This window comes from Ctenopharyngodon idella, chromosome 4 (genome assembly GCF_019924925.1).
Source record: "Ctenopharyngodon idella isolate HZGC_01 chromosome 4, HZGC01, whole genome shotgun sequence".
Lineage (NCBI taxonomy): Eukaryota > Metazoa > Chordata > Actinopteri > Cypriniformes > Xenocyprididae > Ctenopharyngodon > Ctenopharyngodon idella.
Window position 1 is genome coordinate 26,803,458 of NC_067223.1, and position 18,508 is coordinate 26,821,965.

The 18,508-nt window shown below is 37.9% G+C and overlaps 1 protein-coding gene across 4 annotated transcripts in view; it reads left to right on the forward strand.

Annotated features, from left to right (window-relative positions):
• The window catches only part of LOC127511082 (tripartite motif-containing protein 16-like), a 93,305-nt gene that overhangs the window by 60,967 nt on the left and 13,830 nt on the right, over positions 1-18,508 (forward strand). For 2 of the 4 annotated variants that reach the window (XM_051891516.1, XM_051891513.1), the window contains exons 4-13: positions 528-687; positions 7,415-7,474; positions 7,555-7,602; positions 7,694-7,990; positions 8,082-8,204; positions 10,261-10,415; positions 10,570-10,689; positions 10,777-10,928; positions 11,883-12,000; positions 12,233-12,332. The exons of 1 other annotated variant lie outside the window; for it this stretch is intronic. In XM_051891516.1, the coding sequence (XP_051747476.1) occupies positions 528-687; positions 7,415-7,474; positions 7,555-7,602; positions 7,694-7,990; positions 8,082-8,204; positions 10,261-10,415; positions 10,570-10,689; positions 10,777-10,928; positions 11,883-12,000; positions 12,233-12,332 (1,333 nt within the window). The remainder of the gene's footprint in view (positions 1-527; positions 688-7,414; positions 7,475-7,554; positions 7,603-7,693; positions 7,991-8,081; positions 8,205-10,260; positions 10,416-10,569; positions 10,690-10,776; positions 10,929-11,882; positions 12,001-12,232; positions 12,333-18,508) is intronic. One more of the 4 variants, XM_051891514.1, reaches the window with a different exon arrangement.

Here is an 18,508-nt window from a genome sequence, read left to right on the forward strand (position 1 = left end):
TTACTCTCAACGTGGTCATAAAATGCATCACTAATTACTCAAGTACCTAGACATTCTTCAAGAACTACTAGTGATCTGGACCATTATTTTAAAGTGAAAAATATGTTTTTAATGATGGTAATCTCATTAGGTAATTATTGATTAGCTAATAAGGAACTATCTTCTAAATTTGATATTACTTACTGATTAGTTAAGCTTGTTTCTATATTAGTTAATAGTAGTAGCTGAAATGTTAATGTAGTACTACTCATTAGTCCTGCATTACTTCCTGAATAGTTACTTATTAATGACGGACCATTATTCTACCGAAAGTGTTACCGAAAGTTCTTATATAGTGTAAATGGCTTACGCAAGAATTTGCAGCTCTAACATGATATAATGAATATGAGAAGAATGAAGCTGATGCTGTGAAAGTGCTGGATTGAGGAGAGTTACTAAAGATCAACAAGAGCTGCTCAAATCTGACAGTAGTGCAGGTTATTGGCTGAAGTGTGGAGGTGGTGATCTTTGATTTCTGTTTTCTGTAGAGTTTCCAGTCTCTCTCAGCTCCTCCTGAATCTACAGACCTAAATGACAATCCCTTCAGTTCTCTCTCCTCTTTTGATGGCGTGAGAGAATCTGTCCGTCAGCTGAGAGACAAACTGGAGGATTTCTGCAAAGAGGAGCTCAAGAAGATCTCTGACAGAGGTAAAGTCCTGGGGCCTCATGTATAAAACTTTGTGTAGATTTCATCCTAAAAGTATGCATACGCACAGAGGGCAGATTATGAGTACACACAAAAGTTTTCAGATTTATAAAAACACGTGTGCCTGAATCTGCCCAGTCAGTGGAAAACCTAGTCAGTGGAAGATAAGTGCGTACGTGCGTCTCCACCCCGCCTCCTCCCCGAAATAACCATACATGGAGCTTACAACACTTAGTTTTACCATGCATATCTTCATCCATATGCATATTCCCATCCATGTGATACATTGGTGTTTAATGTTAAGACACTAGTAGGGAAATATGAGATACAGAGATACGTATTGTATAAAATACGTTTCAGAGAAGAATTGCATTCCAATTGGCAAAATATTTATAATAAATATTTATATTTATTTATGATTGTTTTAAACAAACCAGATTTATGTAGTTTTGCCTATAACAATGGTTCCCAACTACTGTACTACATTTTGTATTTCTCCTTTGTCTGACACACCAATTTCAGGTCTTGGAGTCTCGACTAATGAGTTGATGATCTGAATCAGGTGTGTTTGATCAAGGAGACGGAAAACATGTGGGCTGCATCTGAAAACCTAGGGAGTTGTCTTGCTACCTCACTGCCTTATAAGAGAATGACTTGTATGGCAGCATTTGTGCATGAAGGCACCTCACGAAAATGATTTCGGACAGACTTCTGAGGCAGCGTAACAGTTTAATGATCTACAGCAAAATAGCGCGAGCTTTGGTGGGAACTAAACAAATATTTAATTACTACAGTAGTAATTTCTCGCAAGAAATGACATCAAAATTGAAATATGTTGGTCAAAATCGTACATTTATACACAAACTGAGCAGCAAACGCAACTTTCGGACACCATCTTTATTTTTCTAGCTCAACTGTCACAGATGGAAAGCACAGGATTGTGGGATATCAAAGGCAGCTAAGGATACATCTATGCTGCCTTCAAAAATCGATCAGATTAAGGTATCTCAGGAAACAGGAAGTAAAGCTAACACTGGATTTGGACGTGCCTTGATGCCTTCCTACCTTGAAATGTGTCCTCAGAAGCCAGCATTTTCCAGTTTTCGGACACAGACGCAGTGTTGAGGGGCTCCAGGAACGTGGTTGGGAACCCCTGGACTATAAAGTAAACATATATTTTAGGACGTTTAGATATTTTTACGGTGCATTGCAAGTACAACTGTCTGACACTGACAGAACATTTTAAAACATAAAACGTGCAAATCTTAGCATTTTCTTCAAATTCTGTCCTTAAAATACAATGATATATTTTCATAATATTGTGAAGATCACAGAAAGAGTTATCATTAGGCTACTGTCTGTCTGGACACGACACCAATAGTTGAGTAAAGTACTGTGTCACCGGCCAATGGACCGTTTGATCTGTCATTATTATGTTATTAAGCCATCTGCTTAGACAGAGTCAAGTGCGCATCACTGATCATTATTTGCGCAAAAATATTTCCTCAGAACATGAGTTCTGTTATTTAGAACACTATTTAAAGCAGAATTATCATGCAGCAAGCAATCCTTGCTGTAGTTTGCTAGATCAGATGAATTCCCCACGTCAGAAATATTAAATCCTAAACGCAAACAAGAGCAGTTGATACTGTAATAATATCATATTGGCAAAACCGATTTGGCGAACGTAGTGCGAATTTGTAGTGCCAATCACAGGCAATAAATCTATTGTGCCAACACAACAATATTCTCAGTCCCTCCTTTCACTCAAGAATTCATGGGCCCATGGAAAGAGTCATAAACTCACAAAACTTCTCCAACTTTTACTTCTGTACTTGGCTTTTATACATGTTTCAGGGGTGGTGTAGCAACTGTCCAATGAGAATATACATTACATCATTATAGAATGTGAGACATAGAGTAATAAGTCTGTAAATGGTCAGTTTCCGGCTGAAGGCACCATTCATCCCGGAGCAGCCTTGTGGCCCTTTCTCCTAGACAAAGAAAGAGGGGCCCTTTCTAGGCTGCACACACACATATACATAGAGTTTACATTACAACAGATGTGTAATGAAATACGAACAGCTCTTCTCCCCTCTCACCCTTTCAGCCTTAAAGACCAAGAGAAAGAAAATAGGGAGAAACAGAGAAAGAAAAGTCAGGCTGATAAGATTTATCTTACAAATACCCATTAAGCAATGTAAATGCAGACTAGAAAAATATTTGAATTTTCGTATCTATGTATTTTTTTAAATTCTATTCCAATTATTTGTAAAAGTAATGATTTCAATGACTTATAAAAATTCTTAAATGTCTCACTGTACATTGCTATTCTTGTTATGGTGGAGCCATTGCTTACACATTACATCTACACTTTACTAGTGCACCCTCACTAATTTCAGAAGCACCCTCAGTGATTTGATTCTGGAACCGGACCTGGAGGTATGGGTTTAAAACAGACTGTCCTCCAAAAAAACGACCCTATAGGTCGTTTTTCAAGCACCTTATTATTGTGTTACGTCTGTCGTCATGAAATGACGTATGACTGTCGTTACCAATCAAAATGCATGTTCATTTAAATGCAATGTGTGGACTTTTTACACCATTTGTCCTATTTCCATTTAGCAAAACTCATTTTTTTATTAACGACTACATACACCCCACCCCTAAACCTACCCTTAGTGTTTTATAACACATATACACTTTGAGCACATGCGTTCCCTGGGATCGAACTCACGATCGTATGATCACATGATTGCATATTGTTATATTGCAACGCTCTGCCAATTGAGCTACGTGAAACCCGAAATATGACGCAGATAAAAGGGAACAATGCATTAAAATGAAAGTGTCCTGTTGTCGATAGGGGCGCAACTTTAGCAAACCCTCCTATTGGTCCTATTTAATTAATTAAAATGAAAGTGTCCTGTTGTCGATAGGGGCGCAACTTTAGTAAACGCTCCTATGGGTCGTATTTCAGGGAAGTGAAAAAATGACCTATATAGGCGTATAGGTTGGAGGACATGTTGGTTTAAAAATAGTAATTAAACAAAGTAAGGTTTTATAAAAATCATGAAATTGCTTTAACATTTCTAGTTCAGTACAGTTATTTACTCGTACATCTTTTCAAGCCTAACACTTTCAAACATCAATACTCTACCACACACACACACACTCACCCACCCACACACACACACACACACACAAACAAGCGCAATCTGGTGACTTTTTTGTGCGGGATACACGGAACGCAGCACGACAATAATTGTTCTACTATTGATATTCCGGAATTGTTTTATTGCAGGGGTTTCTGTTGAGTTTGCGCAAGGGTAGAGGGAAGGTCAGTGTTCAGTGAACTTTGACAAGGCGTCTCTGTTGCACCAATAGTCTTTGTGGTGTTGATCTCGTCACGCAGTTCTTGTGAGGTCTTTCTTCAGTCCTTAAGACAGAGAATTTTGAGATGCTTCACTTGTCTGTCTGAAAGTTTCTTTTTTCTACCTCTCCCCTTTCGGTTCTGGTGTGAATTGGTGGCATCATGGCGGTCTAAAGTATACTTTACAGTGCTTGGACTGCATCTCATGTAACTCCAGCCAGCATCAAAGCATCAAAAATCTTTATTCGAACCCGTTGCTCACTCGTAAGCTCCTTCTTCACCTTAGCCAAGTTCAAAGAGCAACATGTGCTTCAAGACTACTTCTAGAGGCTTTGAATTTATACCAACAGCTGTGTCCTAAGACTCTTGCATCCCCATCAATTTAACCACGATCACACCTGACAATGATTACACAAGTAATTTGGCTTCATCTGTGAAGGAACATGATTGTGTGACATTGACAGTGAAATAGACCTAGCTTGTTTTTTTGTAAGGAAAATTACCTAAATCTCCTTATGATGGCTCTATTCTATTGTTTATAGAGCATAATGATGACATTGAAGATACAACTGAAACATCTTAAATATGCCACAGGTGTATAAAATCAAGCACCTAGGCATGCAGATTGTATCATGCTTCTACAAACATTTGTGAAAGAATGGGTCGCACTCAGGAGCTCAGTGAATTCAAGTGTGGTACCGTGATAGGTTGCCACCTGTGCAATAAGTCCATTTGTGAAATTTCCTCCCTACTAAATATTCCACGGTCAACTGTTAGTGGTATCATAACAAAGTGGAAGCAATTGGGAACAACAGCAATGTAAAATCACAGAGCGGGTTGAGCGCATGCTGAGGTGCACAGTGCACAGAAGTCGCCAACTTTCTGCAGAGTCAATATCTACAGACCTCCAAACTTCATGTGGCCTTCAGATTAGCTCAAGAACAGTGTGTAGAGAGCTTCATGGAATGGGTTTCCATGGCCGAGCAGCTGCATCCAAGCCTTACATCACCAAGTGCAATGCAAAGCGTCGGATGCAGTGGTGTAAAGCACACCGCCACTGGACTCTAGAGCAGTGGAGACATGTTCTCTGGAGTGACCAATCACGCTTCTCTGTCTGGCAATCCCATGGACGAGTCTGGGTTTGGCAGTTGCCAGGAGAACGGTACTTGCCTGACTGCATTGTGCCAAGTGTAAAGTTTGGTGGAGGGGGATTATGGTGTGGGCTTGTTTTTCAGGGGTTGGGCTTGGCCCCTTAGTTCCAGTGAAAGGAACACTTAATGCTTCAGCATACCAAGACATTTTGGACAATTTCATGCTCCCAACTTGTGGGAACAGTTTGGGGATGGCCCCTTCCTGTCCCAACATGACTGCGCACCAGTGCACAAAGCAAGGTCCATAAAGACATGGATGAGCGAGTTTGGTGTGGAGGAACTTGACTGGCCTGCACAGAGTCCTGACCTCGACCTGATAGAACACCTTTGGGATGAATTAGAGCGGAGACTCTACAAATGCGCTTCTAGAAGAATGGTCAAAAATTCCCATAAACACACTCCTAAACCTTGTGGAAAACCTTCCCAGAAGAGTTGAGGCTGTTATAGCTGCAAAGGGTGGGCCAACTCCATATTAAACCCTACGGATTAAGAATGGGATGTCATTAAAGTTCATGTGCGCATAAAGGCAGGCGTCCCAAAACTTTTGGCAATATAGTGTATATACACACACACACACACACACATAAAAAAAGACAGCATCATAGCATGTTACCTTATCTTAGGGTGTACAGGGTTCTACACATAGGTGTAAATGGATCTGAGACTATTATTGTGACAGTTGTGCCATATTGTTAACCCTTTCACCAACCCTTTTCAAGGCAACCATTATTTAGAATGTATCACTTTGTTTCCATGGCGTCATTGCTTGTTACGTGACACCCCGCAGCCACAATAGCGCTGTATGATTGATGATGATCTGCTTTTATTACATTTTTTTTCTTTTTTATTCAAAATATTCACAAATTTGTTAACTATAGTATGAAAGATCTGATATTCCGACAAATGGCCCATGACAAATATGTACAAGTGGATGTGTTTTGCTGTTTCAACACATTTATAATGATCGTGTTAGTTGAGCTATATGCGTTATGGGCGCCGCCATGTTAGTTTGCGCAGCAGTATAGAGAATTGGATCCATTGGATTTACAACATGCGAATTCATCCACTTCTCCCAAAGTACATGAAAGTAAGTGAGCCGGTGAACTGTGAGAAGAATAGAAGTTAAAGTTACATACACAGTTTGTATCTGATATGAATAAAATGTGTCGTCTAAGTATTATGGAAAGGATTGTTATTGCCGCTTCCATAGACAGTGTGTATTTTAATCTAAATGTATTGTTTTGTTTGTACTTATGTGTATTTAAATGTCTGAAACCTAAAATAAACATTAATGCGGTTGAAAACACTGCATATTTGTGATATATGAAAAGTGCTGCACGTGTTCGTCTCTGGTTTAGCGCCAGCCAAAGCGCAGTTGATCACGTGATGCACTGAACTTTCTAATCACACCGGTGTGATCATACACTCCAGGGACCAGCCAAGACTGATCACACCGGTGTGATCGTACACGTCAAAGGGTTAACAAAGAACATTGTTACAAGAGAAACGACATTTCATTTAAACGCTCTTTGCTCTTTTTCAGACCAAAGACTTTCAATTCTCATTCAACACACACACACACACGTACACGTGCGCACAGTTGAGCGTCTAAACTACATCAGATAGTGATTGTATTATGCAGTGTTAAGAAACTTGAAAGGAGATGTTTGATCATGATACGGAGTTAGTAATGCATGAATATTAGCTCTAATGTGTAAATGGGCAAAGCAAGTTTGAGTGGGAAAAGGTGTTGTGATCCTTTAAACAATTTAAGTAATTTGATGCTCTCATTATATAATAAATAAATGTAACGTGTTATCTAACCATATTATACCATTATTAGAAACATCTCACAGAGAATGTGTTAAGCTCAATAAGCTCTGTAGTTTTGTTTTCCCCAGACCCCTCTACAAAGTATAAGGCGTACTTTAAGATTAAAAGGGGTTAGGCCTTTGTGATATCAGCAGGTGACCATCTAGGATACCCCCACACTTTATGGCATAGCAGAAATGCCCTCAGCCAGGTTACAGTTTAAAAATGTCAGAACGACATTTACAACAAAAATCTTGACAGGATCTTTCGCACGATATTTATCATCTGGTACAATGACTGCAAATCATGTTGATAAGTAACACTTTATTTCATAATTAGGTTATACATCATGCTTCGATGATCATGATTTTTCACTTTTTTTAACATCACCAGATGCAAATGAATCGGATCTGTATTTTGACATAGGGTTAGAACTCACCTTAGACAAGTTTTGTAAGTATTCTCTCTTTCTATATTAAAATGATTTTATGGTTGACAATGACTCTATACTAAATAATGTATGTGCTCTTTAGTTGATGAGGCACTGCTGTTTGGAGAGATTTTCCAGAATATTGTTCATGGTGAGTAGGCTATGTCTAAGTACAATTAGGTTTTTGTTATTGTGTTGAAAGATTTTCTACAGTTCATAACCATATGCTTACAATACATCAGTAGATGGAGATGTTGCATCAGGAGAATCTCATGAAAATCAGCCAGGTGAATCTCCTGTCGCGGAATCAGAGCACTCGCCAAACAGCGTCACTGAGAGGTCCAGCTCCTGTGTATCTCCCTCAGAAGACCCCGATCACGAGACGTTCTGTGATCCTATCGTATCACATTTGCAAGCCAACGGAGATGTTAACGAATGTACCCTGTCCACGCCCATACGCGGGCATAAGCGACTTAGGGAGGTATACGGTGTATGTGAGCTACCCAGCAGTTCACGTTTAAGGACGTCAGAAGATAACGGTAAGATACTAAACAGCGCCTGGCTTATTATAATTTTTTACCTTACACAGACTTATTTAAAAAATAATCATTAAATATTATATTCCCCCAGAACAAGATTACGAGGCTGATTTTGACGAGTCCAGCTTGGATGAGAGCGACCCAGGTCCTCCAATCGAGGTGCAACCTCTCTTCAATGAACGAGCCATCTCACGACTTAGTTACGGGATGATGAGTAAGGCCAACCGTAACTTTGAAAGAATATTAGACCTAGTGGCAGTGGTGTAAAGTATTTGAGTAAATGTAATAAGTTACTGTACTTAAGTATCTTTTTGGCTACTTTGTAGTTTTACTGAGTATCAAAGATATTAGCAACCTTTATTCTCTACTTGACTACATTTTTGAACAAGTAAATGTACTTTTTACACCAATACGTTTGTGATGAGTAATGCAATTACACATTACATTTTTCATGGCACCCAACTGTTTATTTCTGTTATAAAGAAGCGATATCTCCGTCTAAGTGTAGCGGTTGTTCCTCTGCGTTGTGTTGATTTTTGATGTTAATAAAAGGATTTTCCACACAAAAATGGTTTTCAGTGCCTGTGTGGTAAAACACACAAATAGACAGGCACTGTTATCTGCAACTTTCTCTTAGTTGTGCCTGTTAACCACAAAATACATGTTAAGTACACCAGGTAGTTAACCACAGAACACACAATGAATGCAATGTACAATATATTAGACCAAAATATATCCCTTTTTTTTAATGTACAAAATATATTAATAGACTAAAATATATCTTTAGGGTACAAAATATATTTAATTATACATACACATCTTTTTATTTACGCATATCGATCTATTATTTATCAATTTATATTTAATCGAAACATGACATGAACACATATAACACTATTTAATATCAGATGAATGGAGCTCATGAATCGTACCTCTCCTCTCTAGTGTCATTGCAGGAAAGAGGACGAACTTCCGATTGCGCTGCGATTTGAACCCCTCACCTACGTATGACGTCAGCCGACATACATACTGATATTTAATAGTAGCACACAAATTTTTCAAAATAAACAAATAAAACAAATAATAATAAAAACAAATAATCTATATATAAAAGAAATAAAAATGATTTATAATCTGGTGTAACAACATATCCCTGCTACATAAAGGCATTGAAGGTACTATATCTTGTGCGTTACTCACCCAAACTTGTCAACAAGTTACTTTACATGAATGTGAGTGCATTAGCAGGTAGTTGCTGAATCACAGGTGTTTGATTTAGGAGATGATGACTGCAGCCGGTGATGAGGCAGAAACCAGCACTTCCAGTGCAAGTAGACTTACTTTTTTATCTTATTTGCACTATACTGACAGACCTTTTTGAAAGATATTGGTTCACTTATGGCCTTTTTGTGCACTTGAGCTTAACTGAGGCTTGAGAGTTTGTAGACATTTAAGAGGCTGTTGTGTCGACCTTGATTTATTGCAATATTGTGTGAAAAAAAAATATGCCAGTGAAAATAATAAACTGTTGATTTATAAGATGAGAAATGATGTTTATTTTCTAAAATCAAAATAAAACTAAATTGTGTTTTTGTTTTGTACTTATACTTTTCTTTGTACTTTGTATGTCTATGTAATAAAGTGTACATACTTTGTATGTAATAAAACCGAAAACCTCAATGTTGCAATAAATCAATGTCGACACAACAGCCTCTTAAACGTCTACAAACTCTCAAGTCTCAGTTAAGCTCAAGTGCACAAAAAGGCCATAAGTGAACCAATATCCTTCATAAAGGTCTCGTCAGTATAGTGGATAAATAAGATAAGAAAGTAAGCCTTCTTGCACTGGATGTGCTGGTTTCTGCCTCATCACCGGCTGCAGTCATGACCTCATCTCTTATATCAAACACGTGTGATTCAGCAACTACCTGCTCATGCACTCACATTCATGTAAAGTAACTTTGTTGACAAGTTTTGGTGAGTAAAGGCAAAACGCACAAGATATAGTACTGTATCTTCAATGCCTTGTAGATGGCGATATCGCTTCTTTATAGCAGAAATAAACAGCTTGTTCAAAAATGTAGTCAAGTAGAGAGTAAAAGTTGCTAATATCTTTGATACTCAGTAAGTACAGTAACTACATTTACTCAAATACTTTACACCACTGCTATTAATAAGCAGTAATTAGGAGTTTTGAGGCAAAAGTCGTAGTTAATAGTGAGAATTGGACCCTAATCTAAAGTGTGACTTTTTTATTTTTATGGCATCAGTTGAATGCAGTGTGACTTTGCCAGATGAAGACACTTTAACCCCAGTGAAAGAACAACCAGCTGTCTCTGCCACTGAAACCCTGTCAGTAGGAGGGATAACACTGTCCTCAGAAGACTTAGAAACTTTGAATCCTGGTCAATGGCTCAATGACAATGTAAAGTTTTACATTTACTTCAGTATGTAAATGTGTTTCAGTTTTTAATATTCAAGAGTAAAGAGTACCTTGTTTTCTTTGGTTTATTGTACTAATGGAGCAATCAATGCAGATTGTTTTTCAATAACCGTTGTCTTTTCGTCATCTTGTTCAGGTTGTTCATGCTTATCTTCACCTCCTGGCCTCGAAGTCGGAGACTAAAGTTTTTGTCTTTCAGTCCTTCCTTGAGCAATTCTGGAGGAATGAAGACTATACACACTGGAAATATCACAAGGCAGATAATTAGTCTTAAGTGTTTTTTATTTATAAAAAAATGTTTTTTTTGTTTTTTTAATAAGTACATCTTTCTGTTTTTTGACAGGTGCAGTTTCAGGATTTTCATTGGGCTTTTCTGCCAGTGTGCAGGTTCAATCACTGGTTCTTAATTGCATTTAATATACCAGAGCGCAAAGTCTGTGTACTTGATTCACTCAAAAGCACATCAAAGCACGATGAATTCCTGACGTATTGGTGGTATGTACTGTATGCTATACTCAACATTTTGTAATGTATGGAGGTTGTGTAGTGCACAGGTTTTCCCATGCACCTCATGGACCAGGTTTATTACCCCTCTTTCACATGTCTACAGTCAGGCTTAAGACTCATTTCTTTGCTTCATTTGTTGTCAGATGCTTAGACTTAAACGCTTGACCTGTCTTCAGTACCCTGGTTATCTTTAATTCATACACTGCTCAAAAGGACTTCTCTTGTATCTAACTGCACTCTTGGAATATCATACTGTAATTCTACAGTGCGTATGTACTATGAAGGCACCCCAGCATGCAGTGCGGCATGAATAGATTACGCTGTGGAGTTTCTTGATTCTTGATGGTTTTATCTGTGCTGCTGAACTTATTTTTGGTTCACTTTTACCAGTTTGTGTTGTTTGTTTATTTTGTAATGTTCAGAATTTATCTTTTTATTATTATTATTATTTGTTGAGTCTCACCATTGTTGTGTTTTGTATGTCGAGTATTGATGTCTGTGGATCATTAGAAGAAAAAAAAATCTTGTTTCAGTCTTAAAGAACATAATGTAACATAGATGTAAACTAGTGGTGTACTTAAAGTTTGGTATTGTTACACTTAAAGTATACAGAAAAGTATACTTTTATTCACTAAAAATTGGGTAGTTTAGTCCCAAGTAGTATTGAAATAGAACACTTACAAGTATACGTATATTATACTAACTACATAAAGTAAACTTAAAATATATTTGAACTTTACTTAGCTATTCTTAATAAAATGAACTTGATGTATATTTATTTTTGTAAGGGTGGACATATGAATCATTTATTTAACCATTGAATAATTTAGACTTACTCAGTCATGTTGTGTGAATCTTTATTGCTGGTCTTTTACTGTAGTGCCTTTAGTTTTTGGTTACTTTATTTCACCTGGTGTACGTTGACTCTTCTCTTTCCAACAGTAATTTCATGAAGACACGAGCCTCTTTGGGAATTGAAACCCTAGATGGTTGGACTCTGAGTTCCATCGATGTTGCAGTCCAAACAGATTGGTCAAGCTGTGGCATTTTTCTTTTGATGGTTAGTTGCCAACTATTTGATGACAGCCTGCCAATTTATACAATGCAGTTTGTTTCAACTATTGGTTCTATTTTGTCTTTTTCTTTAAAATGTTGACTGTGTTTAGAATTAATCTTAAGAATTTAATCCAAGGTTTAACCTTTTCTGTGCCATCCTATCCCAGATTAATATGTAGAGATGACTACAAACAAGCTATTCTAAGTAGTGTTGTTGTTGTTGTTGTTTTCCCCAGAATGCCGAGTCCCTGCTGCAGAATGGAAAGCCCAATGTCTCCCAGCAGAAAGACACTGGCACACTCAGACAATACATTAAAGACAAACTTTTGCAAGAAGGCAAGTAATATAACCCAAGGTATGTACATTTTGGTGTCCCCTATCCCAGCTAAATATGCAGAGACTACTACAAGTAAGCCACTCATAAGTTTTTTTTTTCTTCCCAGAATGTAAAGTCCTTGCCGCAGAAAAATAATGTGCTCAAAAAATACAATACAGACAAACTTTTCTTGGATGGCAAAACCATAATAAATTTATGTATATTTTAAAATGTGTCGTGTTTATTACTATCAAAATGTATTAAATTATGTAATGTTTTATATATATTTAATGCAAATAACATAACACAACATAACATTTGTACATGTATAGTATGTCCTCTCATGCACTGCATCATTGACACTGCTGTACATTACACTAAGTAATCCCGCATCTCTGTATTTCACTGACTAGCATCTTTTATTTTTTCTTTGGTAGGTGATGTGCAATATCTCATATTACCCTTCTCACAAATAGCATTTTACAAATTTTACAGAGTGTAAATAAAACCCCCTAATATATAAAATAGCATCTTGCTGAATCTTAAAACTTGATATAAGCACCTAGTGTAAATAACATCCACCTTCTATTAACACATGGTGTAAACAGCAATGAATGCTATTTTTACTTAGCGTAAATAGCAACAAAAAAAGTATGGTAAGTGTAAATGGCATCTATCGCTATTTGCACTTAGAGCAAACTTAGTGCAAATAGCCGCTGCCAATAATTAACAGGTAACTGAATGTACAGTAAATGCCTTTTAGGGTTACACTTTGTTTTGATGGTCCACTTTAGACATTCTACTAACTATAAGTTACTTTGCCACAGCATGTCCACTAACTCTATTTAGAGTATTAGCAGAGTTTTGGTAGACTGTTGGGTTATATGGGGTTTCATTTGTGCCAAAAATAAGTCAACTGCTTTGTGCTATACATATGTCCTTGTCAACAGTCATTGACTAGTTGTTCAGATAAATTAGTATATGTTGATTGTATGTTCTCTGTTTATGTCGATTTGTTCTGTCGTCCTTACTGTCGTCTTGTTCTGTCACCTTAACTGTCGTTCTGGTTCTGTCTCTTGTTCTGTCATCTAGATGTTGTCTTAAAGGGGTCATATAATGCCACTTTTACAAGATGTAAAATAAGTCTCTGATGTCCCCAGAGTGTGTATGTGAAGTTTTAGCTCAAAATACCCCACAGATCATTTTTTATAGCATGTTAAATTTGTCACTTTTTGAGGGTGAGCAAAAACTCTCAGTTTTTGTGTGTGTCTCTTTAAATGCAAATGAGCTGCTGCTCCTACGAAGAGGGCGGAGTTTCGAGAGCTTGTGTTAGCAGCGCTGATTACCTCATAGTGATGGGAAGTTCGGTTCTTTTCCGCGAACTGGTTCTTTCGGACAGTTTGTTTCAATAAACCGGATGATGTTCACCGTTCTTTTACACTCTGACGTAATGACGTCATTCGCGATGACGTAATGATGTCATCTATCGCGGGCCGGGATGAAAAAACACTCAACACATTCAAATATATAAAGTCAGTAATCATAACATCACTCAACTAAAAACATCATTATAATCTGAAACTTTTCTTACAATTTAGTTTTGCATCTAAAGCATCCAAACACATATACAGGCAGTGATGTGCAAACGAGGAAGTTTTACAGTTATAAAGTGAATAAATTAGTCTTCATCAGCACTGAAACCATGATCCACTACTATACACAATCCATTACGAATTATTTGTAATTAAATAAAGTTACGTTTCGCCAGATTGGCCCCTCATTCAAGTCCTCTTATAGCATCAGTTGACCTACTAGTTCGGTTCAGCCCGAATGCTGTCACAGTCATTACTGTTCGGTAGCTTCAGATCACACACTCAATCACGCATGCGCAGTATCATCAGCTCATCGGTTCTCAAATCGGACACGTCCGAAAGAAGCGGTTCTCAGTTGTCTACTGGTGATCCGAAAATCGTTGCAACCGATTCTACTCGAGAACGAGATTGAGATTCGAGAACCGTGAGAGCGATTCAAAAGGAGTCACTTGTTTGCTCTCGCTGTAGTTTGATTACGTCAATTTTTATCTTTATATCACCTTGTTTAGAAATTAAATAAGCTGTCCATGGATTATTTATGAAACAAAATTAATTGTAAAACTATCAAACTAAACATTTATGTTTCCAAATTCCAATCTTAAAAAAAAATTAACATGAAAGCACAACTGCACAACTTTTACTGTAATGCTTTTTAAATAACATTAATATAGAAAAAGAAATTTGTAGAACTATTTCTGAAGATAGTTTGATTTGTGTACAAAATATTTATGTTCTCTGATAGCACACGTCTATTTGAGGTGTGCACATCTGGAAGATGTATTTTAGAGTGTTTGCTCATCTGCAATACGTCTATAGGACATTTCCTGTCAGATGTCAAATAGACATTTAGAAGACGTCTTTAAGATGTTTATGATTTAGAATGTATGTAAAACTGACATCTAAAAGATGTCTATCAGATGTTTGTAAACAGCAGATGTTTTCCAGATGAAGTGATCTTTAACAGACATCTTGCAGATGTATGTGTGTTATCTGGGTTCATGTTGCATGTAGTTTCTTGTATGTAGCCTACAGTATATATTTGTATGCTATTAATCTGGTGTATTTGGAAAAGCACAACTTTTTGTATTTTGAATTAAGTCATAAACATATTTCCAGTATGTTTTATATTATCACACTTTCCGATGTTCAACAAAACTTGACTAACGTGCTTTTCATTCTCTTGAGAAGTTACACGCATGCGCAGTATCATCAGCTCATCAGTTCTCAAACCGGACATGTCCGAAAGAAGCGATTCTCGGTTGTGTACTGATGATCCGAAAACCGTTGCAACCGATTCTTGACTCGAGAACGAGAACTGAGACAGGCCGTGTACGTTCGTTCGTGTACGCCGCGCATGCGCACTCATATCAGCTGCTCTGCTGCTCGTGCTCATCATCATCATCAGTTCTCTCTTCACAGCAGGTTAAGTCAGTGTACTGTTGGAGTAACTGAATGACTCCGGGATGTTGGTTTATTTTGAGTCAGAGGGAGTGTCAGGCACGTCAAAAAGTGAGTAACTAATAATTTGTGGATTAGTGCTGGAGAACTGTTTCGAACGATTCAGTCCGATTTGGTAAACTGGTTCGACCGGTTCACTAAAAAGAACCGGTTCAAAAGAACGTTTCGTTCGCGAGCCGGACATCACTATTACCTCAGACTCACTGAAAATGTCAGAAACTGTACAGCCTTTTATGTTATATAGGACAGCTGAGATCCCACAGTGTGACATGAGGATCATGTTTGTACAGTCTGACAAGCAACAATCATAAAGGACTATTATAAATCGCACAGTGTGCGATATAGTCACCTGATTGACAGAATATGTATCCACTTACCAAAATAAAAAAAATTATAATCATTAATACTTTATAGAAAAAAATATTTAGAAGTATAATGCCTCTCTATTTTCACAAAAGTAGTTAAATGGTCATCACATTTTCTCAAACAGAAGAAAAATACCTTGATGAAGGACACCTCTGATAATCATTAACACTAAACATGTTGTACAGTAGGCAACTAAGTATTTTTGAAAATTAAAAACTCAGCAGTAACACAGCTGACCATACGGAAACATAGTTGACAAAGGTAACACAGTTGCCTGGACATGAAAAAGTAGAGAAATGAGCAAGAAACAATAGATCACAGGTTATATTTACAACAACAGCAACAACATTTTTTTATTATTTGTTATTAAACAAGGTTGCACACACTGCAGCTGGATATTGAACAGAATTTGGTTATTGAACAAGTTTGCACCCACTTAAATTGTTTATTAAACAAGTTCTTGAATGAAACAATGTCCATGTGTTGCGTTCATTGAAAAGTCTTCAAAAAATCTTGAAAAAAAAATAGATCCAGCATGCTAACTTCCAAGTGATCTAACACCAAAATAGCTCATATTTGGTGTCTGTTTGTGAGAGAGTGGGAAAGAAGAAAGAAAGAGACAGAACAGTTTAATGCTTAAAGATGCGATGTGCAAGTGATGTGCAGTCAAATCTCATATATTCTGAGAGCTCCTCCCATATTTCTCTGCTTATTTGAACATGACAAGATGTCACTTAGTGATGGCGAAATGAAGCTTTGGGAAGCACCGAGGTTTTCCCCTCAACTGTATCATAAAAAGGCTCATTACTCGAAGCTTTTCAAAACAGTGCACACTAACGACATCTTGTGGTCAAAAGGTGGAAAAGGCTGCCTTTGTGTCCCAGAAGACCCAGCCATTTTTGGACTGTTTCATGTAATCTGTTTCTGCTATGATAATTTGTCTATATAAAAAAATTGTCTTTCACGTGTCATTTTACTTACAAAACTTGAATAAATGAGTCTGTGAATAAATTTCTGGGTAAAAAATAGGCAAGCTTAGGCATATATTATCAAAATAAACAATGATTATTGTAGAATGGTCAGTTGAAGTACTTATGAACTGGGAATAAATACAAACTGAACATGCACAAAACTACACATGTAAATATTTATTCGTATTATAATTTATTCTTGTCAAAAAAGCGAATGACACTTGACACCTGTGCATTATTTGAATCAGAATCCGAAGCAGTCACGTGGTTGTGTGCGCAAACGAAGCTTAGAACGTCACAGATCACATGGTTATGGCAAAACGAATCAAGCTCCGATACAGTGCTTCACTGTGAGATGTTTCGTTTTTTGATACAAGCTTCGAAGCTTTGGTGTTGAACGTCACATCACTACTTTGAAGCTTCGGTGTTGAATGTCATATCACTAATGTCACTCGCTTTGGGGGAGGAATTAACCTGAGAACATCCTCAAACAAGTAACACAGCACATCGCCTCAACTGGGCCAATAAAAGCGATTCTGTGCATGCATTTCACTCTCACACGTTTTGCTGATTTCAAGAATAGTCCCAGAGTATATATCTTCATCATACTTAATAATGCACCTGTAACACTTCCCAGTGTGCAGTAAATAAATCACAAAGGGTGGTTGCACATTTAAAGTGAATTTATTCTGTAAAACAGAAATTCAAGTTTAGTTGCGGCGCAAACCATCACCATTTGAATGTCATTTTTTTTTGTCAAAATTGGGTTTTCATTCAATTATTATTCTATAACATCTTGTCTGTCATCTCTGAAAATATCTTGCCAAAATTCTCATTCGGCATGAATCCAACCGTTTCCATTTTTGTGATATATGCTGAACTATTTATTATGCAAGCTTTGTACTTCACTCACATTGTCGACGTAAAACATTCTTCACAATTAACAGCACAGTGAAGTGGTTGTCACGGGCGGTAAACAGCACAGATTGTATTACAGACTATTTAAATTGAGCAGTGTAACGTTTTTTTAAATTATTTTATATTTAACAGGCTGCGGTATCAAGTAAGCAATGCAAGAATTTGTGTGTGCACATAAGGCGTGTCAGGCGTTGCTTGTGTAGGAAACACACGAAGATGAACATGCAAACAAGCCTTTACTTAATAATCCAACAGGAGAATATAGAGAAGGTAACACGCAACAACACAATACACAAACGAGACCGGACACAGTGGTGAGGATAGTGACAGCTTATAAAGGGAGTGCTGATGAGTTGTGATGATGAGGATGATGATGATCGTCTTCAGGTGCGGGTGATGATCGAGTGCAGGTGAGGAACAGGAGGGATGCTGGGAAATGTAGTGCCGGTGCTGGTGACAGATCTGGTGACTGTGACAGTACATCCCCCTCCGGCAAGGCGCGTCCTCGCACCGTAATGAAACATCCAAAGGGGAGGGCCGGAAGAGGTTCTGGAGGTGGACAGAGTGAAGAAAATAAGGAGGATGCTGGAGGTGGCTCAGGAGGAGGACATGTGTGCTGGAGGATGAGCCAGGTGGTGACCCAGTCCCCAGCCAGGATGGTGGACCACGGCGGCAGTGCTGGAGGGAGGAGGCATGGTGGTGATGGCATCAGCACCACCTTGGGGATGAACGAAAGTGACGGCGATGATGGATGAGGAACCCATGGCGCAGATGGAGTGGATCGACACCGACGACCCAGACGACCGTGACGGAAGTCAGCCCGAGGAGTTATGTGGATGTTGGTAAACTCACTCTCAGTGACGGGCGGGTGGGCGGGGCTTCTGGCCGGCC